The sequence below is a fragment of the Castor canadensis genome, chromosome 3 (genome assembly GCF_047511655.1).
Source record: "Castor canadensis chromosome 3, mCasCan1.hap1v2, whole genome shotgun sequence".
Lineage (NCBI taxonomy): Eukaryota > Metazoa > Chordata > Mammalia > Rodentia > Castoridae > Castor > Castor canadensis.
Genome location: NC_133388.1, coordinates 125,024,950 through 125,050,532, shown reverse-complemented (window position 1 = coordinate 125,050,532; position 25,583 = coordinate 125,024,950). Strand labels below are relative to the sequence as shown.

Here is a 25,583-nt window from a genome sequence, read left to right as displayed (position 1 = left end):
ATTATACGTAGAAAAAAACAAAAAGAAAAAGATGGCCAACAGAGTTTTCCTGGCCTCGGGTTCTCCCCATGAGATCTTTGATGTAACACCTTAGTTTCTGAGAATGACATAGACAGTGATAACTATAGAGCTGAGTTTTCTAAATAGTAGATGCAAAGTCTTAATTGTGCTAATTTTTCCTAAAACGTACTTGTCCTTCCAGGCTCTAATAACCAGAGTACACAGGCCTTGGCAGGTCCCCAGCAGGCTGTGCCTGGTTGTTGCCTACTCCCCCCAAACTTCTGTGCATGCCCACTTTTCTACTATAATTACAGATTTTATAGGGTGTTTCCTTTCAAACCTCTTTTTGAATATCTTTGAGAACCTGCGTGTGACTCTTCTAGTTCTCATTTTTCATAGAAATCCATCCCATATTTCTACTGAACTTTCTCCTATCCTTCTCATGAAAGTGAATTTGAAAAATGCATACTAGCCTTATGTTTTTATCAGTGTAACATGACTGCCTTTCTGCAAACTATTTAAAATCTGAAGGTCTTTCCTGCTGAGTTGTTTTGCAAGTCTTTTGTTAAGTCTTTTTTTTTAAAGTCTTCATTGTGTTAATTCATACACAGTGAACTATTGTTTTTAAGTATGAGAACATCATTATTTTGTAGACTTGTAGGCTTCTGTTGCCACAAAAGCCTCATTATTGTGTCCCATTCATAAAGCATTCTTGATATTTTCATTTTATTCATTACCTTCTATTCTATGATTCCTCCTTAATAGTTTGAGTTTTTGTAGACTTGTTCAGTTCTGAAATCTTGATAGCTTAAGTTTTGCCTATATGTGCCATCTTATTTTCTAGAAGTTTGAAAAAATTTACATCACACTAGAATTCTGTTATGCAGAGAAAGAATGACTCATTTGTAATGCCCTGCCATGGGATGAACATATGTCCTAATGTGGTTGAAACAGTCTATGCTTACCCAAGTGGCCCTGGCATCCTATCTGGTTTAGACTTTGTCCCAGACTATTTAGATTTCAAATAAAATATTATTGCTAATACTTGCATTGGGAGCCTTAGAATGGTAAGCAGATAGCACTTTCAAAATTTTGTCAGTCTCATTAAGGAATGTGAGATGCAGGTGCAAGAAACAGTATTCTCTTTTTAACACATGGTTAATCTCTAAGAAAATCAACAATAATGTTCTCTTTTCTCCAACTCTTAAAAGGCACAACCATAATTGGCATCTTCGTTTCAAGGGCAGTATGCAGATCAATCATTGATAAGAATCCAGACAGTTGGACAGAGGTGCAGCAGATGGCCTACTCCTTCCAATCTTAGATGAAAGGAGAGAAGTTCTAGCAGCTTCAGCCCTTACCAGCAGAGCTCCACCAGACCACAGCTGACAGGGTTCAGGGAGACCTCCTGGAAGTGTTGGCTAACATGTTAATCCATTAGTACAAGAAGAATTTCTCAAGAATTTAAGAGAATGACACTAGTATTGTATCGATTTATAATGCCAGTATTATATCATTTCATCAGATACTTTCAATAGAAAATCAGTTGATTTATTCTCAATGATTATTTTGATGTAATTTTCTTTTTTTGTTTGTTTTAATTTTTTTTTGTTTGTTTATTTATTCACATGTGCATACATTGTTTGGGTCATTTCTCCGCCCTGCCCTCCTCCCTTGATGTAATTTTCTTAAATTTAATACATGGCATCAAAGTAAGCTTTTCAGGTGTTCATTCTATCCAATATAAAAATCTAATATTATTTTAAATGCTGTGATAACTCAGTTGAGAAATAAATATTAGGTAAGCCAGTCTCCTCCTGCAACAAACTGGCAGACCTAGCTGTGGGACAAAAACCACACATGCCACAAACCTTAACCACAGTGTGGGGATTTGACAGGACAGTGACTTCCCCAGTATGACAGGCCACTATCAGATGAAACAACCTTTCTTCTCCATACCTCAGAATGCCATGGCAAGGCATCAGCTTGGAGAGGGATTTCTGATTAAGCCTGAGGCCCCATTGTCCCAAAACAATTCTGGTAAAGTCCTTCATTATTTGAATTAGAATTGAGTGTGTGTCAACCACATAGTATGAGCTGCCCCCACCCTAAGGCCTTCCACCTGCACCTTAAGCTAGAAATTTCCTCTCTTTGCAAAAACTTCATCACTGGACAAACCAGCTTGCATGTTAACAAAATCCAGGGTGCAACCCTGCCCCCCTAAAGCTGCTCCCTAACCAACCACTGCAAGAGGAGCTAACTTGGACAAATCACAGGGAACATAACAATTCTCTCCAGTAAGAAACATAAACTTTTTTCTGTGTTTTCATTGGGTTGCTTCTTTTCTTTCTTTTTTTAAAAATTTTGGATTCTTATTGTCAGAATCATTTTTATTTCTTTGCTTTTTTCTCTTTTTTCTCAAACTATTCTCTATTTTTTTATTATAAATATATAGTGCTCTCCTATACCTACTTCTCACCCCTTCTTCCTACCTTCCTACTCCCCACCCTTCCCAATGCTAATTACATTACTCAATTTCCAGTCCTTATAGATATCAACCTTATAGATAGGGTTAAGCTCCCAGATCATCCCCTTGGGACCAGAGTTTTGATCTGATACAATCTTAGTGGGGAGAAATTTAGGGGTTCCAATTCCTCCATGCTCATTCAAAGAATTAGTTTATTGCTGAATTCTTGACCTTGTTACTGCAGTATGTTCTCCACATATGTAAGAAAGTAAATGAGAAACTCATACAAAACACAGCATAGAAATTTAAATATGAAAAACCAAGGCAGTGTCTCCCTTCAAAACCCCATAACAACACAAAAACTGAATCTAAAGAAAATGAATTGTCATCTAATAAAGATTTCAAAAGCCTACTATTAACAATGATTAATTAACTGAAAGATTATTCAAATAAACAGATAAATGAAATTAGAAAGTCAATTTAGCAATATGGAAGGGAACTTCAGTGAGGAAATTGAAATTATGGAAAAAACAAGTAGAAATGTTAAAAATGAAAACCTCAATAAATCAAATAAAAAACACAGTGGATAGTATTACTAGTAGACAAGATATGACAGAAGAAAGAATATTAGAGATGGAGGATAAGATTGAGAAGATATTGCATGCACAAAATCACAAAGAAAAAAAATGAAATCCTAAGATTACAATACACAAGAACTCTGGGACACAATTAAAAGACAAAGCTAAGGATTCCAGGGTGGAAGAAGGAACTTAAATACAAACCAAAAGCATAGGAAACCTATCCAATGAAATCATAGCAGAGAATTTCCCAACCCCATGTAATGATATAGACACCCATGTACAGGAGGCATTTTGAACTCCAAATGGAAATGACCAGAAAAGAAAACTCTTGTCTACCATAATTAAAATCCCAAAATTTAGAGAACAAAGAAATAATAATAAAAGCTAAAAAAGGAAAATGCTAGTTTACATACAAAGCTAAACACATAAGAACCACCTCAGACTTCTCAGCACAAGCCCTAAAAGCCAGTATATAAGGTGCTATATAAATCAAGCTCTGAGAGACAATAACTGCCAAACAAGAATATTATATACAACAAAGCTATCTTTCAATCTTGATGGAGAAACAAGGACCTTCCAGGATAAAGATAAGCTAAAGTGGCTCACGTCCAACAAGCCTGCATTACAGAAAATACTCAAGGGAGTACTTCACACAGAAGAAGAAGAAAAACAATCACAACACAAGAGATCAGGAAGGAATCAAGCTCAAAGGGGAATTAACAAAACCATGAGAGCCAGAACAGTATCTAGCATGATCACCCAATAAATCAGCAAAATCCTAAGATAAACAATGCCAAAAGTAAAGCACAACCTGGAAAAAAATCAGTAGAAACAGAAATCAGTAAACACTTCTCAATCATAACTACAAATGTAAATGGACTTAACTCTCCAATCAAAATATACAGATTCTCTGCTTGTCTCAAAAAGCAAGATCCAACAATCTGTTGTCTACAAGAAACACACTTTATAGCCAAAGACACAAGCTAAAAGCAAAAGTCAAAAAAAGATATGCCATATCATTAAGAATAAATGTTAGCATATATCCCACAGTGATTGTTATGTGGAACTTGGAAAGAAGTTCTGAGTTTGTATTTGTAACAACATACCCAAAATAGTAACAGAATTGATGATAAAATTAGTTACTCTAGCATGTGAATTAATGGATTTGTTAAAATCTGTTGTTACAATTTAAATGTGATTTAATAAACATTAATAAAGAATAATTCATAAAAAAAGGAAAAGATATACCAGACATAGGAAAATTGAAAACAAGAAAGAGTATTTATCTTTGTATCAAAAAATCAGATTGCAAACAAAATCAGTCAGAAGAGATAAAGAAGATCACTACACACTTATACAGGAAACAATCCAGAAAAAAGATATAACAATTCTTAATATATGAACTGAACATTGGTACCCCAAGTTCAATAAGCAAATAGTTCTGAGCATAAAGTGGTAGATAGATACAATAATCATGGGAGATCTCAACACCCTACTCTCATTAATGGAGAGAACATGCAGACAAAAAGATAACAAAGATATCCTAGAGTTAAATAATACCATGAATGAAATGGACTTAAGAGATATTTATAGCATATTCTCTCTTATGGCAGCAGCCCACAGGCTTTCTAAGCAGCCCATGGAGTTTTCTTTAAAATAGATCACATCCTAGATCATAAAGCAAATCTTGACAAATACAAAAAAGTTGAAATAATCCCCTTTATACAAACAGACCATAATGGGGTAAAATTTAAACCAATGGCAATGAAAAACATTCAAACTCATGGAGATAGAATAACACAATTGGACTATTATGGAATCATTGAAGAAATTAAGAAGTTCCTAGAGTCAAATGAAAATGAGGAGCTAGCACACCAGAACCTGTAGGACACAGCAAAGGCAGTTGTAAGAGGAAAGTTTACAGCCATGAATGCCCACATTAGAAAATTAGAATGAATAAACAACCTGAGGATGTATCTAAAACTCTTAGGGAAAAAAAAAGAGCAATCAATCCCAAATTAGTAGATGGAAAAAAAATCATTAAAATTAGGACAGAAATCAATGAAATGGATGCCAACAGAATGAGACAATGAATGAATGAGTAAAAAGGTTGATTCTTTGAAAACCAATCCTAAAGTTCATATGGAAGCACAAAGGACCTCAAACATGTGAAGCAATTGTAAGCAAAAAGAACAATAGTAGAGGTATCACAATATCTGACTTCAAACTATACTACAGAGCCATAGTAATAAAAACAGAATGGTACTAGTATAAAAACAGACCTGAAGAAAAGTGGAACAGAGTAGAAGACTCAGAGAAAAATCCACACAGCTATAGCTATTTGATTTTTGACTAAGGGGCCCAAAATATGCTTTGGAGAAAAGACAGCCTCTTCAACAAATGGTTCTGGGATAACTAGATATCTCTATCCAGAAGACTGAAACTAGATCCCAGTCTCTCACCTTGTACTAGTGTCAATTCAAAGTAGATCAGTGGCCTTAATATATCATCTAAAACTGTGAAACTTCTACAAAAGAATAGGGAAAACACTGGAACATATGGGCATAGGAAATAACTTCCTGAATTGACCTCCAGTAGCTCAGCAAATAGAGAAAAAATTGACAAATGGGACTATATCAAACTAAAAAGCTTCTGCACAACAAAGAAAATAGTTACAGACTAAAGAGACAGCTTACAGAATGGGAGAAAATCTTTGCCAGTTATACATCTGACAAGGGATTAATAGGCAGAATCTATAGGGAGCTCAAAAAACTAAAACTGCAAAGAATAAACAACCCAATGAACAAATGGGCTAATGAACTGCACAGATAATTCTCAAAAGAAGTACAAATGGCCACTTAATACATGAAGAAATGCTCAACATCCTTGTCCATAAAGAAAAATGAAAATCAAAATGACATAGATTGATCGTAGATGATCATAGATGATGATCAATAATATAAACAACAACAAACTGGTGAAGATGCAGGTAAAAAAAAGCAACCCTTATCAACTGTTGGTGGGAATGAAAATTTATGCAACCATTATGGAAAGCAGTATGGCATTTCCTCAAAAAACCAAAAATAGACGTAATGTGTGATCCAGCAATACCCCTCCTGAGCAGATACACAAAGGAATGTAAGCCAGGATACAATAGTGCCATTTGCACACCCATGCTAATTGCAGTACTATTCACAATAGCCAAGCTTCGTTAACAGACCAGATGCCCTATAACTGATGGATGGATTAAGATAATGTGGTATATATACACAATAGCATTATTAGGCCATAAAGAAAAATGAAATTATGTTGTCTGCAAGTAAATGGATGGAACTGCATATATCATGTTAATCAAAGTAGCCCAGACTCAGAAGGACAAAGGTCACATGTTTTCCCTCATATATGAAAGCTAGACTTAAATGATAAATGTATACATAAATACACATATGATCTTATGCATATGTATATATACACTTACATACAAAGAGAGAGAGAACATGATTGTAGTAGTGGGTCTGTCTGAAGAACCAGGAAGAGGCAGAATAGGAAAAAAATGATAGAGAGTGAACAATATTGAAATGCATTGCATTTGAAGCTAGCATAATGAAATGCACTGAAAAGCTGTTGAATAATAGGGGAGCAGAGCAATAGAGAAAGAGTAAATAATAGAGGGAGTTAATCTGATTAAAATACAATACATAAATTTGTGAAATATCATGGCAAAACTCCATTCAGCAATCAATATATACTTTGAGAGATGAAGGGTCTGGGCACCAGTGTGGCTCACACCTGTCATCCTAATTACTCAGAGGCAGACATAAGGAGGATCATGATTCCAAGGCAGTCTGGGTAAAAAGTGACACACTATTTCAAAAATTCCCAACACAAAAATGGGCTGGCAGAGTAGCTCAAGTGGTAGAGCGTGTGCCTAACAAGTGTGAGGCCGAGTTCAGTACTGCAAAAATAAAGAAAGAAAGAATGAAGGATAGATCCTGTCCAGAATTGGGTACTGGTGGGAGGGGGGTAGGGTAAATGGAGAGGTTGAAGGAAGGCAAACATAGTTGATATACTTTGCATGCGAGTATGAACAATGAAGCCTGTTGAACTCCTTTTAAGAAGTGGCAAAGGGGGGATGTGGAAGAATGATGAAGGGGTGAATCTAATTAAGATACATTGTAAGCACATATGAAAATGTCACAATGAACTCTCACTCACACACACTAATACATGCTAATAAAAATACTTAAAAAAATAAACAATAAAGACAAAGTATATTAGGGAAGTACAAATTTTGGTAGAGTACAATACAAGGGTAAAAAAACAAAAACAGTATTCTTTCTAAGAAACTGATGAAGCAGAAATGTATTTGGAATTCAGGTGCATAGGTAATCCATGTTGCATAGCAACAAAGCTGTAATATTTTGCTAATGAAAATAGACACTAGTTTTCAACTGTGTATACATATGTATACACTCATGTGAAGAGTAAATAAGCTAGAATATTTTTAAGATAAAGGTGATGTTGAAAACAAAGAAAGAACTTTAGCTTGGAAAAATACATTTTCTCTCCTTCCATTGCTTCATCTATCAGGCTGTGAAGATTTATCTTGTAAACTAATCTGTTTCCTACAATAATTGTGAGTATTTTCATAAATGAATCTTCTACATTTTAGTTGCATTCCATTCAAAATGAATTGAAAAACTTACACAGATTTTTCAAAAAGGCACCCTTAAGAATTAGATTAAATATTTAGTAAGCTGTAATAACTGAAAGCATACAAAAGGAAAACATTGGGTTTTCTCCTCACAAAAGTAAAAGAGGGTCATTTACATAGTAAGAACTCAAGTGTTAGACAAGATTTGACTTTTCATTTTTATAATTTCCTGTTTGCAGTATCTGGTCATGGTACAAGTCTCTTTGGGTGGAGCTCACATTTTTAATCGGAGAAAATTATATCCTGCATCAGAATGAAAAGAAGTTGATCTGAGACAGCCTTTGCAGGATTAGCATTTGATGAAAACAAGCACAAGTAGATACAACTCAGGTTTTTTGCCTTGTAAACTTTTTGCCAAAGAAAGTTATAGGGAAGTAAAATGACGGTACTTGGGAAAACGTTTAAGCTAAAATACATTTATCCCTGTTTAACAAATGTGCATAGGGTTTAACCACACTAACAAGGAGACTCTTCAATTAAAAACACTATAGTATTCACAGATTGACTTAGGGTATCAATAGTTTCAAATTTAATAGTCACTTAAATATGCTTTGAAGAAGGCTATAAATAAACTTATTAAAATAATAATATTGACTATATATATTCTTCTCAAAATGATATGATGTATTAGAAAGTAAGGTGATTAATAAACAGGTTAAAGTACATGTACTTAATGATCCTGTTAACATTACATTTTAATGTACAAATGATCAATACAGAGTTTTTTTTTTTGGTGGTACTGGGGTTTGAACTCAGAGACTCTCACTTGTACTCTACCACTTGAGCCACACACCCTAGTCCTTTTTGTTTTAGTTTATTTTTGAGATAGAGTCTCGTGTTTTTTCCCCAGCTGACCTCAGATCACTATCCTCCCACCTCAGCCACCTAGCTAGGATTCCAACATGTACCACCAAGCCTAGCTTGTTTTGTTGGGATGGGGTCTCACTAACTGTTTTGTCTGGGCTGGCTGGAACCATAATCACCCCATCTCTAACTGCCATGAAGCTACAGAGGTGGGTTTTTCCTTTGACACATATGGGTAGATGTTGTCTTTAATTTTAGAAATAATTTTATTTTGAATATAGTTTTCAAACTGAACCATTTTATTCACAACTCAATATATGCAATATTTATGTTTTAATACTCTCTTTAACTTCCAAAAGTGCTCTGCAGATTAACTGATCATTTAACTTCAATCAGTGTGATCATCCTTCTGAAATTCTGTCCACTGATCAAAGGTTAGAAATATTCAATTGAATGTATCTAATCTAACAAAAACACAGTCTGAACTGACTGGTCTTATTGGTCACTATGCAATGTCCATGTCTCACGTGCATTACCTTCTCACTGCTTCTCTCCTTAAGGTGGTGAACAGATCCTTCACGTCACCTAGTAGAAAAAGAACAGGTTTCAGGCAACTCGGTTCTCCAGGGGGTGGCTGGAGATGTCTCTTGCCACTTGGTCTCTGGGCCCCATAGACCCCCAAAGTTCACGTCTGCTCAGTGGGTTGATGAAATTTGATTTTCCCAGGCTTACTTTAACTCTTCCACAGAAAGTAAAAGGAGGGAAGGGATCAAGGTCTGGCCAGGGTAGCTGCAGGTAGTTAAGAATTCAACAAAACTTCTAGGCCAGTTCATCTCTCTCTAACTTTTATTTCCCTGAGATGCCTGCTTGAACTGACAAAGGATACAGTATCTGTACACTGAGGCTTTAGCATGCACACACACCCTTGAGAGTTCCATGTCTCCATATTCCTGTGTAACTGTTAATATTAAGGCGTGATTGTACAATCAAAGCTCTGTTTAAAGTAAGTAACAGTTTTAGTGGACTATAGAATAAGAGAAACAAGAAGTGAGGAAAAAAGATTGAGGATTATCAGAACAAAAAGAAATCAGAAACACAATTACAAAGACTAGTCAATAAAAACTGCAAGACAAGTTCCACGCTGTCCAGGAGAACGTGAAATTTTTGCAAAAGATATGTGCCTATTTTTTAGGCACAGGTGGCTTGAATACAGAGTTATGGAAATAGATTGTATGACTTCTTAAAAAGCTTTCTACTGAGTCTTAAGAAGAAAATGGATTCTGGTAAGAAGAAGAGAAAGTATACTTCTTGATATGTAGGGAAGGGGGCACAGCCACATATACACACAAATCTCATTTTACTGAAACCAATGACAGCTGTAATTTTTCAGATCCTAAGACTCCAGATTATTTGTATGATTCTTAAAATTTCCTCATTTTTTGGATGATGAATAATATTTTTAGTAGCCATTATACTATATACACATTTTTCCATTTTGGGATAAATGATATTCTTGTTAATCTTATGCATATGTATTTTACTTTAACATTTAGTATTCTGATTATTTTTATTTACACACTTATTCAATGTGGGCTGTTATATTTTCAGTTGATTTCATAGGTGGACTTGATACACACTCCTACTACCAGGATCATGTTGAGTTAAAGCCTGTTAAACCTGTAAGTAAAGGTGTGATGGTTTAGAAAATATTAATCCTTCTAACCTGGCCAAAACTAACCAAACCTGAAGTAATTTGAACCTACTACTAATCATTGGTTTAATATTCCACTCATATCTAAAACTTACTTTTCACATGTAACCCAACATCATCACTATTATTACTCATTCTAGAAAGGATTTGAATTAGGTAACATGGTTTATATTTCTAAAATGATATGTTATGTCATTTTAGACATAAATCATACATCTTATTTTCCTTATTAGTAGTTGGTTGTTTCGTATCAGTTGCATCTGAAAAAAATACGATTATTCATTCTTCAGAAATGAAGACTGAGTTTTTGTCTTGGGGCAGCATTGTATAGTAGAAGGGGTCTCCTTTCCACAATGGGTTAGGATTCAAGCTCTGCATGTGTGGTTCTGGGTGCCGTCCTCAACATCTCTGAGATGTCTATCATCTACAACACAGACTCATGGAGGGAAGGATGGACGAATGCAAGGAATGATCAAAGGAAATGCAGCTCACATGAGCAGTTGCATGTTATTGTTCCCTACACTCAAATATTTGACTAAGAAGTTCAGAACAAGTTTTCTAAGTCCCTAAGGGACAGGGGAAAAGTCATCACCACCACCAAAAAAGTCCCACCTCAAACTGGATCAATTTCAGTTGAGGATAAGGAGAAATCTTGGTCACCTGATTGAGCAAATGCTAGAAAACAAGGAAACAGAAGCAGTGGCTGCACTGCTAGAAAATTCTAAAGAGCAAATAGATAAATGCTGTCACATGTTAAGCACTTTGCCTGTAGTATCTCACTTCACCCTTATGAAAATTAGTATATAGCATATACTAATTAGTATTCCCACCTTATACATAAGGAAATAGAGGCCCATAAAAGTTAGGCAGCTTTCTCTGGGTCCTAAAATAAATAAGTTGTGGAGCTGGCTCACTCCTGTGTGATAAACTTTCACCTGGTCTGATGGGTAGACCTGCACAGATGGTCTTGCTGTCCTTTCTGTGCAACCTGACAACCTATAATTCCATGGTGACAAAGGATATCATGTAAAACAGTTGCTGATATAATAAACACACAGGAAAGACTTCACCTGCTGAAGTAATACCTATAGGTATTACTGCCTACATCTGCACCCTTCCTCTAGCATCTTTGGGGACTGAAGCCCCAAAAAGTCTGCACTTGGCTCCTCCACTGCTGAAAAGGGAATTAGTTTTAGTCTGGCAGATTGAGCTAGAGGAAATATACATCACAGGTTACACAAATCAGAGCCAAGCCTGTCACATGATAGCTATTTAAATAAATTTTGGTTTCTTTTTTCTTTTTTTTTTTTTCTTAATACACCTTTTTTATTTATTTAACCTAAATATTGAGCACCTACAATGTACCAAATTTTGTGCTAAGTACTGAATACAAATAAAACAAAGGAGAATTGAATAACACAGTAAACTCATGCTATCAAGTCCAAATGTACTCTTCCTCCTGATGCCTCAAAGTGTAGCTCTTTCCCAGAGATCTGTTGTTAGCCTTTTTCTTTTTTTAAAACTTTTTAAATATTTATTCATATGTATATACATTGTTTGGGCTACCTCTTCCCCGTGCCCCCCAACCTCCAAACCCCCACCCTCACTTATAGGCAGAGCCTGTTCTGCCCTCTTGTTCTAAAATTTGGGTTTCTTAATGTAAATCCAATTTGGAAAAACATTTACCCTATATAACACCCAGGACCAAGTAGTTACCACATCATTACTCTTGCTTCTGAGTGCTTATAAATGATGTTCTCCAAAAGTTTGTATTTGTGGCTTTGGGGAGTTTGGCAGGGGTTGTGACAATAATAAGGATGATGAGTGCACTGGAAGTGAGAAGAGAACTGAAACAATGCCTAGTGTGACTTGGAAAGCCTTCATATATTTGTTATGAGATAAGAGGGTGATGAATGGGTTCTTAATCTTACTGTGAAAAAAAATAACTGCAGAGAAATTGCAATATGAAAAATGTTGCAATGTAAGAAAGGTCTTTCTAGTAAAGAAAGTTATTAAGAACTGCAATTGATTAATGTTGATAATGGAATCTCCTTTCTTGAGTGACTTTAATGAATAGACTCACTTATACCTGTGTACCTTTAAAGGTGTTCTGTAGCAAGTCCCAGGGGCAAGTGACTCCCTTTTATGTTCTCTGAAGTAATTTCCATCTCTGAATTGAGAACACATAAAACATCCTCTTAAGATCACCTGAAAGGCTTTGGTTTTCGCTATCTCCTCAAAGGATTTTCCCAACATCTCTGTTCACTGTTGAACTCTCACTATCTCCACTGAATGTAGCATAAGCTACAGGCTTCAGAAACTTTCTGCTTTGGAGGATTATGCATATTATCACATCAGATGAATATGGAACACCTTTCAGCCATGAAGAGAATAAGAATCTGAAAGATCAAACATAGCCTGAACTGAAATCATTGTGCATGAAACAATTTCAGAGGTCAGTGTCTGTGAGCCTCCCCACCACACATATATTGCTGTGTGGATCCAGTCAGCATCTGTTAGCCTGTTTGATGCCTTTTAATAAGGCCTTTGCATGGGATTCCATAGTACCCAGCTCAATGATATCACCAAACCCCACAACCCCACAACAGCTTGGAGAAAAGCCAACCTTCTGTGCTGAATTAATAGAGAGGGGACTGAATGCAGGTGTTTTACTCTCATGAAAGCCCTTTAATCTGCATGGGGTACAAAGCCAGGTTTCATGAGAAATCCACTTCATTAAGATCAGAAGAGTTCTTGACACATTCCCAGGCATGTGTATGTGTACAGGTACCTTCAACCTGAGATGAGTAGCTACAGGGGGCCAGTCTATTCATCAGTAATACTAGAGAATTGTGCAGGAAACCTCATTTCTCATGTTTCAGTGTCAATTTTCTCACAATCGTATTATGTGTGAATATATATGCTAGGAGTGAGGTTGCGACAGGGCTGAAGGTGGTTCATATAGGAGTTTAGCTTTTCATGCTTTGTCTCTTTCTTTTTAGAATAATGATATCAAGTCGTCTTAGCCTTACTGATTAAATAAGTCCGTTTCCTTCGGGGTACAGCTCATTGATTATTTACAATGTGTGTACAGGCACTGTCCTGGGTGATGGATATGAGATTTGACCTCCAGCAGCTAATGATCTAGTGGAGGAGACATACATAGAAACAACAAAGTGTAAAATGTGCTTTCCAGGGCAATTTTATGCAGAAATGGAAATGACTTCTCACTTAGTGAAGAAATTCTTCACTGGGAGACATTGAAAAGATGATTTAGAACCAAGGGCAAGATGGCGGATGATTGACATCCCTATAGCCTAGTGGGAAAGGAAGATCAGACTTTTCCCAAAAGTCACCCATGGGGTCCCATGAGCAGCAAGAAGCAAAGCCCTCTCCAAATCTGCCAGTAGAGAAGCAACTAACCATGGGAGGAATGGGAAGAATGAATCATGGTTCTATACTGCAGCTCCTCCACCCCTGAAGTCACCCTGGCTCCAGGCTCCATCACTTGGTGCTCCCTTGGCGGTAAGTCCTACTTCCCAGCACACATAGAACTCAGAGCTCCACGCTCCCTCCTACCACATCATCTACTACTTTCACTCTGAAACTCCAGGGAAACCAGTGCCCCTGTGCAAGCAGGACCCTCAGCTCCTGCTGCTCCATGGGTCATAGAAGGTACCAGGCAGCAGGCTCAGTTCCTCCAGAAGCAACACCACAAAACTGAGCTCCCTGAAACCCATGAGGGAAATAGGGCCTGGGAACTCCCACTGCTCACAAGCTTAGTTCTCCTGAGCTGGCAATAGAGCCATTGAACTGCACTCCAAGTGCTAGCAGGTAATCAGGCCCCAGGGATCCTGCTGCTTGCAGGCTTGGTTCCTCTGAGCCAAGCCTGCAGCAGAGCCACAAAACAGTGCTCCCCAAAGCCTATGGCGAGAACAGGCTAGGAACCCCTGCAGCTGGCAGACTTAGTTTTCCTGAACTGAGCCAGCAGCAGAACAACTGAACTGTGCTCCTGGAAGCCTGTTCAGGAAATCAAGTCCCAGGGCTCTCACTACCCGACAGCTTGGTCCCCCATGCTTACAGCACTACTGCACTACCCTCCTGGAGTCCATGCCTGGAAAACTGGCTCCAGAATTCCTGCTGTCCAAAGCGCTTGGTTCTCCTGTGCATCCAGCCGTTGCCATGGCTCTGGGTAGCCCAGTGACAGCAAGCAAGCCTTAGGTTTTATACTCAGACTTGAGTATCCTGTGTCTGCAGCAGCTGCTGTAGCTCCTGGAAGCCTATGCCTCAATGTAAGTACACCCTAGGGCCCCCACTGCTTTGTGGGCACCAGATGATTCAAGCCCACTGGCTCTGCTGCCCCACAGGTACCCTCAACTTGCTACTCAGTGCCAGGAGCCTGCTCCTACACACCCAAGTGAATCTCAGGCTCCTGGCTTGGTATTTTTTGGGACCAGGAGGCTTCCCTCCCAACAGATCATAGAGGCCCCGCACTCCCCACTGTCCCTGACAGCAAGAGAGACCTCACTCCCCCACCAAAGAGCAAGAATGCCAGATTCCCCACTGAAGGGAGGAAAGCTATAGCCTGCCACTCTGCAGGAGGCACCAGGAGCCATGTTCCCCCAAGGTACACAGAAGCCCAGAGCTTCATGTTGCACCTCCTTGCAGAGGAATTACATCTCTCCTGTCCAGGAGCAGGAATCCCAGCTCCTCCACTGAGTGGCAATCCACTAGTCTGCTGGTGCTAGGAGATCTGTACCCCACAGTGCACAGAGACCCAACTCTCTGCACTGCAACTGCAGGAGAGCCCCTGCACCCCTATCAAAGAGCAGGAAATCCAGCCTCCTCAGTGAGGGGAGAAAAGAGGTAATCGGCACCACTACAAGAAACTGAAAGCAGTAACATATTAAGCATACCCCTCTCTGAGGAACACTGCTGGAGCACCAGGAGAAAAAAGCCTCAAAACCACAACTACAGGGACATAAGGGATTAAAGCCCTAACCAGAAACAACTCCAGATGCATAAATCTCAATGCAGAATGAAACAGCAAGACAACCACTCTCCCTCAAAAGCCAATTCTACCACTAAGGATCCAAACACCTGCATAAAGGAAAAGCTATCAAATACTGAATTTCAAAAAAGAAAAAATTGTGAAAATGATTAATGACTTCAAAGAAGAAACACAAAATTTATTATTTGACCTCAAAGAGAACATGAATAAACAATTAATGAGTTCAAAGAGAATACAAACAAACAGATGAATGAAATTAAGACTACCATAGATATGAAAGAGGAAATCAATAAAGATATAGAAACCCTGAAAAATAATCCAAAATAAACAACTCAATATCCCAAATAAATATTGCAATCAAAAGCTTGGTGAACAGAGTGGAGCAAGTCGAACATAGAGTATCAGGAATGGAAGACAATGTAGAGGAATTAGACCAAAAGGTAAAAGTTCATGAAAGAATGTTAAAAAAATACAAACAGAACATGCAAAATATATGGGGCACCATGAAAAGACCAAACCTACGAATCATGGGTATAGAAGAGGGATACAAATTAAAAGCACTGACAACCTATTCAATTGAGTAAGAGCAGAAAACTTTCCTAACCTTGAGAAACAGACAGTCAGTCAGGTGCAGGAAGCTTACAAAACACTAAACCATCAGGACCAAAAAAAGAAATACCCCCAGACGAATTATAATCGAAACACTCAGCACATAGAACAAGAAAGAATTCTGAAAGCTGCAAAAGAAAAGAGACAAGTCACATATAAAGGCAAACCCATTAGAATAACAGCCTATTTCTCTACTCCAACTCTAAACACAAGGTCATGGAGAGACATAATTCAGGCCCTGAAAGAAAACAACTGTCAACCTACACTAGTCTATACAACAAAACTATCCTTCCTAATTGAAAGAGAAATTAAAACCTTCCACAACAAGGAAAAACTAAAGGAATTTGCAACCACCAAGCCAGCACTACAGAAGATACTTAAAGGACTTTTACATATAGAAGAAGAAACTAGAGTGAGACAGGAAGACTCAAGAAAGAATAAACCCTTTTGAGCAAGCAGACAAATAAACAAGGAATAGAAAAAACTAAACAACAGGAGAATAAAAATTACTGGAAACAACAGGCACTTCTCAATATTAACACTGAGTGTAAAAGTCCTCCATGCCCCAATCAAAAGACATAGAATAGCAAGAAACAAGACCCAACCATATGTTGCTTACAAGAGACTCATCTCACTGAAAACAATAAACAGTGGCTTAGAGTCAAAGGGTGGAAAAAAATTTTCAAAGCGAGTGGACCCCATAAATAGGCAGGAGTAGCTATACTAACATCTGACAAAATAGACTTCAAACTAAAACCAATCAGAAGACACAATAAAGGTCACTTCATATTAATGAAAGGAAAAATTAATCAAGAGGAAATATCAATCCTTAACATATATGCACCAAACACAGGAGCATCCATCTACATTGGAAAAAAAAAAACTGTAATGGCCTGAAAAGGACTGATAGACACTGACACAGTGATAGGGGGAGAACTGACTCCTCCACTGTCACCAATAGATAGGTCATCTAGGCAAAAGATCAACAAAGAAACTTCAGAGCTACTCCACACATTAGACCAAATAGACATAGTTGTTATCTACAGAGTATTTTACCCAACAACTAGGCAATACACATTCTTTTCTGAAACTCATGGAACTTTCTCCAAAGTAGGTATTCTAAGACACAAAGCAAGTCTTGACAAATTCAAGAAAATCAAAATAACCCCCTGCATCATAGAAGACTATAATGGAATAAAACTGACTTCAACAACAAAAGAAACCCCAGAAAATATTCAAGCAAGAGACTGAACGACACACTGCTGAAAAACCAATGAGTGACCAAAGTAATACAGGAAGCAATCAAAAAGTTCCTGGAATTCAATGAAAATGAAAATACAACCTACCAGAATCTGTGGGACACAGCAAATGCCATGCTAAAGGGGAAAATTTTTAGCTATAAGTTCCTACATTAAAAAACAACAGGGACCTCTCAAATAAACAATATAATGATGCACCAGAAGCTCATAGAGAAACAAGAACAAACCAAACCCAAAACCAGCAGACAGAGAGAAATACTAAAGATCAGGGCAGAGATAAATGAGATCAAAACCAAACAAACTATACAAATAATCAGTGAAACAAAAAGTTTGTCCTTTGAAAAGATTAACAAGATCAACAAACTCTTAGCCAACATAACAAAATGGAGGAGGGAGAAGACCTAAATTAATAAAAGCAGAGATGAAAAAGGGGACATAACCACAAATACCAATGGAATCCAGAGAATCATTAGAGACTGCTTTGAAAACTTATATTCAAGTAAACTGGAAAGTCTAGATGAAATGGATAAATTCATAGATGCATATAACTAAGCAAAATTGAACCAAGAGACATTAAACACTTAAATAGTCCTATTACATGCAATGAAATTGAAGCAGTAATAAAGAGTCTCCCTATAAAGAAGAGCTCAGGATCTGATGGATTCACAGCTGAAATTTACCAAACCTTTAAAGAAGAACTAATACCAAGACTCCTCAAAAACATCTCCAGGAAATGGAAAGGTAAGGAACACTACCAAACTCATTCTATGAAGCCAGCATTACACTCATTCTGAAACCCAATAGAAACACAACCAGAAAAGAGAATTACAGACCAATATCTTCAATGAATACAGATGCAAAGATTCTTAACAAAGTACTGACAAACAGAATTCAACAACATGTCAAAAAGATCTTACACCATGACCAAGTTGGTTTCATTCCAAGGATGCAAGGATGGTTCAATATACATAAATCTATAAACATAATATAGTACCAAACAGATGCAAGGACAAAAACCACATGATCCTCTCAATACCTGCAGAAAAAGCCTTTGACAAAATCCAACACCCTTTTGTGATAAAAGCTCTGAAGAAACTAGGAATAGAAGGAACATTCCTCACCATAATAAAGGCTATGTATGACAAATCTGGAGCCAACATCATACTAAATGGAGAAAACTGAAACTGTTCCTCTTAAAGTCAGGAACAAGGCAGAGCTATCTGCTTTCTCCATTCCTCTTCAATATAATTTTAGAGTTCCTAGGCAGAGCAATAAAACAAGAGCAAGAAATAAAAGAGAGTCAAATAAGGAAGGAAGAAGTCAAACTATCCCTATTTGCAGATGACATGATTCTATGCCTAAGAGACCCCAAAAACTACTAGAAACCATAAATGCTTTCAGCAAAGCAGCAGGATACAAAATTAGCATACAGGAATCAGTAGCTTTTCTATATAACAATAATGCACAGACAGAGAAAGAAATCAGGGAATCCCATTCACAATAGCCTCAAAAAAATAAAGTACCTTGGAATAATTTAATGAAAGAAACCAAAGAGCTTTTTAATGAAAACTGTAAACCACTGAAGAGAGAAATCAAAGAAGACATCAGAAGATGGAAAGAACTTCCAAGCTCATGGATCAGTAGAATCAACATTGTGAAAATGGTCATACTACCAAAAGCAATCTATATGTTCAATGCAATCCCTATCAAAATTCCAATGACATTCTGCATGGAGATAGAAAAAGCAATCATGAACTACATATGGAAACACTAAAGACCAAATAGCCAAGGCAATTCTGAGCAAAAATTCCAATGCTGGAGGCATCACAATACCTGACTTCAAACAATACTACAGAGCCATTAACAATAAAAACAGCATGATATTGGCACAAAAACAGACAGGAGGACCAATGGATAGAATGAAAGACCCAGACATAAATCCATGCATCTATAGCCATCTGATCTTTGACAAAAGAGCCCAAAATACATGATGGAGAAAAGACAGCCTCTTCAGCTGGAAAAACTGGATAGCCACATGTAGAAAAACTGAAACTAGATCCCTGTCTTTCACCCTGTACCAAAATCAATTCAAGGTGGATCAAAGACCTTGATATAAGGCCTGAGCCTTTGAAAAAACTCCAGAAACCAGTAAGAAATACACTGGAACAGATAGATATAGAGAACAATTTCCTAAACAGAATTCAAAAGGCTCACTATCTAAGAGAAACAATGAACAAATGGGACTGCATCAAACTAAAGAGCTTCTGCACAGCAAAGGAAACAGTCACCAAACTCAAGAGACAACCCACAGAATGGGAGAAAATCTTTGCCAGCTACTCATCCAATAAGGGACTAATATCCAGAATCTACAGAGAACTCAAAAACACAGCCCCAAAGAATCAACTCTCCAACAAAGAAATGGGCACATGAATTAAACAGGGAATTCTCAAAGGAAGAGGTACAAGTGGCCAGTAAATAAATGAAGTGTTCAACTTGCCTGGCTATAAAAGAAATGCAAATCAAAACAACACTTAGATTTCATCTCACCCCAATTAGAATGGCCATAATCAAGGGTAATAACAACTACAAATGCTGGTGAGGATGTGGCGAAACAGGAACCCTTATACACTGCTGGTGAGAATGCAAATTAGTACAACCACTTTGGAAAGTAGTATGAAGATTCCTAAAAGAACTGCTATATGATCCAGTGATACCACTCCTGGGCTCTACCCAAAAGAACATAAGACAGGATACAGGAGAGACACCTATACATTGATGTTCACCACAGCACTATTAACAATAACCAAGCTGTGGAAACAACCCAGATACCCTACAACTAATGAATGGATCATGGAATTGTGGTACATATACACAATGGAGTATTACTCAGCCACAAGGAATAATGGCATAGGATTTGAAGATAAATGAATGTAATTGGTGGACACCATGCTAAGTGAGGTTAGCCAGGATCAGAAACACAAAAGATGTATGTTTTACCTCACACAGGGAAGATAGATCCAAAAACTAAACATATATACAAAAACAAGCATGATCACATACAAACTCAAGTGTAGAACATGTTTGTAACAGTGGAACTACTGTCTGAAATTCAAGGAAAAAGGGAAAGGAAAAGAGAATGATAGAGTATCAGTAATATTGCATACCATAAGATGTGAAGGTCAATATGAGGGTGTGTATTGAAAACTGTTGAAAAACGGGGCGAGAGGTGGTAAGTAAAAGGGTAAGGGAGAATATTCGAAGGGACTGGACAGACCAAAGTAAAGCACAACCACAGAGGGCATACATTGAGATACCCCATTGAGTGTCGACTCAAACATTAATAATGAAAACCCAGGACTGTAAAATAGGCATGGTGTGTGCAGAGGCAGGGGAGGTACTAGTGAGAGGGGAGAGGGAAGAGAGGAGAGTGAAGGAAGAAGATTAAGGAGACAGTATATGGTTGATGGACTTCATACACCTATATAAACCAGAACTAAAAACCTCTTGCAATTGCTTTAAGTGAGGGAAGAGGAGGCTGCTGGAGAGAGACAATGGGGACAATGTAAATAATGGACAATATAAGACTAATCAGAATTGTTACTATGAATCCCCCCCATATAATGAATATATCCTAATAAAAATTTACTTAAAAAATGAATAAAAGTAACCCTCTCACAGTTTCTTTAAGTGGGGTAGGGAGGGGGCTGCTGGAGAGAGACGATGGGGGAAATGTAAATAACATACAATACAGATCTAATTGGAATTATCACTACAAATTCTCCCCTAAATAATGAATATATTTTAATAAAAAGTTTACAGTAAAAAAATGATGATTTGGAGTTTATCAAAAGAACAAGTACAGCTACTTTTCAAAGCAGTTTGCAGGTACTTATAACACTAAGCATATTTTTACCATATGATCCAGCAATTGAGCTTGTTGATCTTTACACAAAGGAGTTGAAAAATTAGGCCCACACAAAAACCTGCGCACAGATATTTATAGCATCTTTATTCATGATTGCCAAAACTTGGATGAAACTAAGATGTCATGGATGGGTGAATGGATAAACTAGCAATCTAGATAATGTAATATTATTCAGTGGTAAAGAAAATGAGCTATAAAGTCATGAAAAAGAAAATGCATATAATTGTAAAAAGTGAAAAAAGCCAAACTGAAAAGGCTATATACTATATGATTCCAACTATCTAATATTTTGGAAAATGCAAAACTAAGGAGACAATAGTCAGATCGGGACTGTGGGGAGGAAGCGATGAATCAGTAGAGCATAGAGGATTTTTTAGGGTAGTGAAACTTCAGGATGATACTGCAGTGGTGGATAAATGTCATTATACCTTTGTCCAAACCCATAGAATATACAACACCAAGAGTGAATCCTAATGTAAAGTATGGGCTTTGGACAATATTGGTGTGTCAATGTAGGTTCATCAATTCTTTTTTTTTTTTTTTCATTTTTCTTTTATTATTCATATGTGCATACAAGGATTGGTTCATTTCTCCCCACTGCCCCCACCCCCTCCCTTACCACCCACTCTGCCCCCTCCCTCTCCCCCCCCCAATACCCAGCAGAAACTATTTTGCCCTTATCTCTAATTTTGTTGTAGAGAGAGTATAAGCAATAATAGGAAGGAACAAGAGTTTTTGCTGGTTGAGATAAGGATAGCTATACAGGGCATTGACTCACATTGATTTCCTGTGCGTGGGTGTTACCTTCTAGGTTAATTCTTTTTGATCTACCCTTTTCTCTAGTACCTGTTCCCCTTTTCCTATTGGCCTCAGTTGCTTTAAGGTATCTGCTTTAGTTTCTCTGCGTTAAGGGCAACAAATGCTAGCTAGTTTTTTAGGTGTCTTACCTATCCTCATCCCTCCCTTGTGTGCTCTCGCTTTTATCATGTGCTCAAAGTCCAATCCCCTTGTTGTGTTTGCCCTTGATCTAATGTCCACATATGAGGGAGAACATACGATTTTTGGTTTTTTGAGCCAGGCTAACCTCACTCAGAATGATGTTCTCCAATTCCATCCATTTACCAGCAAATGATAACATTTCGTTCTTCTTCATGGCTGCATAAAATTCCATTGTGTATAGATACCACATTTTCTTAATCCATTCGTCAGTGGTGGGACATCTTGGCTGTTTCCATAACTTGGCTATTGTGAATAGTGCCGCAATAAACATGGATGTGCAGGTGCCTCTGGAGTAACAGTCTTTTGGGTATATCCCCAAGAGTGGTATTGCTGGATCAAATGGTAGATCGATGTCCAGCTTTTTAAGTAGCCTCCAAATTTTTTTCCAGAGTGGTTGTACTAGTCTACATTCCCACCAACAGTGTAAGAGGGTTCCTTTTTCCCCGCATCCTCGCCAACACCTGTTGGTGGTGGTGTTGCTGATGATGGCTATTCTAACAGGGGTGAGGTGGAATCTTAGTGTGGTTTTAATTTGCATTTCCTTTATTGCTAGAGATGGTGAGCATTTTTTCATGTGTTTTCTGGCCATTTGAATTTCTTCTTTTGAGAAAGTTCTGTTTAGTTCACTTGCCCATTTCTTTATTGGTTCATTAGTTTTGGGAGAATTTAGTTTTTTAAGTTCCCTGTATATTCTGGTTATCAGTCCTTTGTCTGATGTATAGTTGGCAAATATTTTCTCCCACTCTGTGGGTGTCTCTTCAGTTTAGAGACCATTTCTTTTGATGAACAGAAGCTTTTTAGTTTTATGAGGTCCCATTTATCTATGCTATCTCTTAGTTGCTGTGCTTCTGGGGTTTCATTGAGAAAGTTCTTACCTATACCTACTAACTCCAGAGTATTTCCTACTCTTTCTTATATCAACTTAAGAGTTTGGGGTCTGATATTAAGATCCTTGATCCATTTTGAGTTAATCTTGGTATAGGGTGATATACATGGATCTAGTTTCAGTTTTTTGCAGACTGCTAACCAGTTTTCCCAGCAGTTTTTGTTGAAGAGGCTGCTATTTCTCCATCGTATATTTTTAGCTCCTTTGTCAAAGATAAGTTGCTTATAGTTGTGTGGCTTCATATCTGGGTCCTCTATTCTGTTCCACTGGTCTTCATGTCTGTTTTTGTGCCAGTACCATGCTGTTTTTATTGTTATTGCTTTGTAATATAGTTTGAAGTCAGGTATTGTGATACCTCCTGCATTGTTCTTTTGACTGAGTATTGCCTTGGCTATTCGTGGCCTCTTGTGTTTCCATATAAATTTAACAGTAGATTTTTCAATCTCTTTAATGAATGTCATTGGAATTTTGATGGGAATTGCATTAAACATGTAGATTACTTTGGGGAGTATCGACATTTTTACTATGTTGATTCTACCAATCCATGAGCATGGGAGATCTCTCCACTTTCTATAGTCTTCCTCAATCTCTTTCTTCAGAAGTGTATAGTTTTCCTTGTAGAGGTCTTTCACATCATATACCTTTGTCCAAACCCATAGAATATACAACACCAAGAGTGAATCCTAATGTAAAGTATGGACTTTGGACAATATTGGTGTGTCAATGTAGGTTCATCAATTCTTAAAAAAAGTTCCACCTTGATAGGGGATATAGGTAGTGGGAGATGCTATAGGTAGATATGAGAAATCTTTGTGTCTTCTTCTTCTTGATTTTGTTGTGAATCTAAAACATTGTCTACAAAAAACAGCAGAAAAAAATAGGTATTCCCCAGCATGGTTGCTGATTTGCTTGGCCAGTCTACAAAGGACAAAGTCAAACTCATTGATGATTCAATGTGGTATTTGCCAGAACTCTCCCATAAAAGGTATTGAACATACAAGGAAGCAGATGCTGAAGCAGAGCTGGGTCCTGGACAGCTACAGCATGACTCCACTGTCTAAAATGACATCACTCTTTGCACCTAAAGCAATAGAAATACTCTCAGTGGTTGTCATCTGGGTCGAGCTTAGGAGCATGTGACACACAGGTCAGGGGTCACCTGTGCTGGGGTCCATCATCTTGCCACAGCTGCAAATGAAGGAGTGTAACTCTCACCATAACTCCAACCAGGGTCTCCACCAGGATCTCCCCCATCACCACTCCCACACGACTCCACCTTTCACAAGGACAAAGAGCAAGGGCTGTTCTTATTATGAGTACAGAGCCAAGAAGTCAGGTGGTCAGTGGGGCTTTGAAGAGGACACCTACACATTTGCCTAGAAGGAGGCAGCAGTGGCATCAGGGGAAAAGGGCTAACAGCAAAAGACTTTTCCTCAGGAAGAAAAATGAAAAACAGCATGGCATAAACTCATACAACTGTGAAAGTGAGATGCTCAGAAAACATCATGGTGAGCTACCAAATTAAACTTTGTTAAAATCATGACAACTGTATTTCCATCAAAATGGTTAGCAACTGGGTAGTGGAAAAATTAAGCTCCATGTGGCAGTAATTCTTCATATAAAAATAATTAGACCAAAGCAATTTATCAAAGAAAGATAGCAGCTGCAAACCACAACTGTGCTGTGTAGTAGAGGTAGAGCTATGTCTGATTATGCTAGAAAATTTCTACAACTGCTTCTAAGAAAGACTGGATGAGAAAGCTGACCCCAAACTTCCCCCTTTACTCTTAAGCAATCTTTTTCTAAGGCTTCCAAAAGAGAACTTGCTTTTCTTTGGTATCTTGCCTTGTCTGATTGCCTTTGCTGGAGGTTAATTTTTCTTCACAAAAATTGCTACATGCTATGTGGCCACTGCTGATTGAGTGGCCGTTATTGCCACTAAGTGCTAAAAGACAGAGGAGGCTAATCCCCATTTCAAGCTGGCACTGCAGCCTGCTCCACAGTGTCCTCACTGCTTGTGCCTCTGAGAGTCCAGACCTTCAGGTCGTGGGACTGACACAGAGGGGGCAATCTATCTGCTCTTTCCTGAAAACAGCTCTTCTCTACCAGTACCTCCAATTTCTAAATTCATTCCATATCTGACTATTTTGCATTTATAGCATCTAGATTAGACTACTTAGTAGGACAAATAAGGCGTGCGTGTATGTGCATGTATGTCTATGTCTGTGTCTTTGTGTGTGTGTGTATTCGTCTATGTCTCTGTGTGTATGTCTGTGTGTGTCTGTGTATGTGTTGTGTCTGTGTCTCTGTGTGTACGTGTGTGGGTGTCTGTGTCTCTGTGTATATGTATGTGTGTGTAGGAGTTGGGGAGATAGAATAATGAGCTCTCAAATCCTAATTTAAAACCCAGTAATCACCAGCCATGTGCTAGCAAACACAAAGCTGGAGGAACCTAGAAATAAACAAAATGGCAGCTCTCTCTCTTTATTCAGTTCTCATTTGTCCATGATTGGCTAAGGTTTAATATTTGTCTACATAGATGGGATACCAAGGCGCATAAAATTCTTCTTGCTGTCTGTCCCCCTGGCACACAGAGTAGGTTGACTGAGATCTGCTT

At 37.8% G+C, this 25,583-nt stretch overlaps 1 protein-coding gene across 3 annotated transcripts in view; it reads left to right on the top strand.

The window, feature by feature from the left end:
* Nkain3 (sodium/potassium transporting ATPase interacting 3) overlaps positions 1-25,583 on the top strand; it is a 698,611-nt gene that overhangs the window by 613,131 nt on the left and 59,897 nt on the right. For 2 of the 3 annotated variants that reach the window (XM_074068602.1, XM_074068603.1), the window contains exon 6: positions 10,175-10,245. The exons of the other annotated variant lie outside the window; for it this stretch is intronic. In XM_074068602.1, the coding sequence (XP_073924703.1) occupies positions 10,175-10,245 (71 nt within the window). The remainder of the gene's footprint in view (positions 1-10,174; positions 10,246-25,583) is intronic. 3 annotated transcript variants of the gene reach the window in all.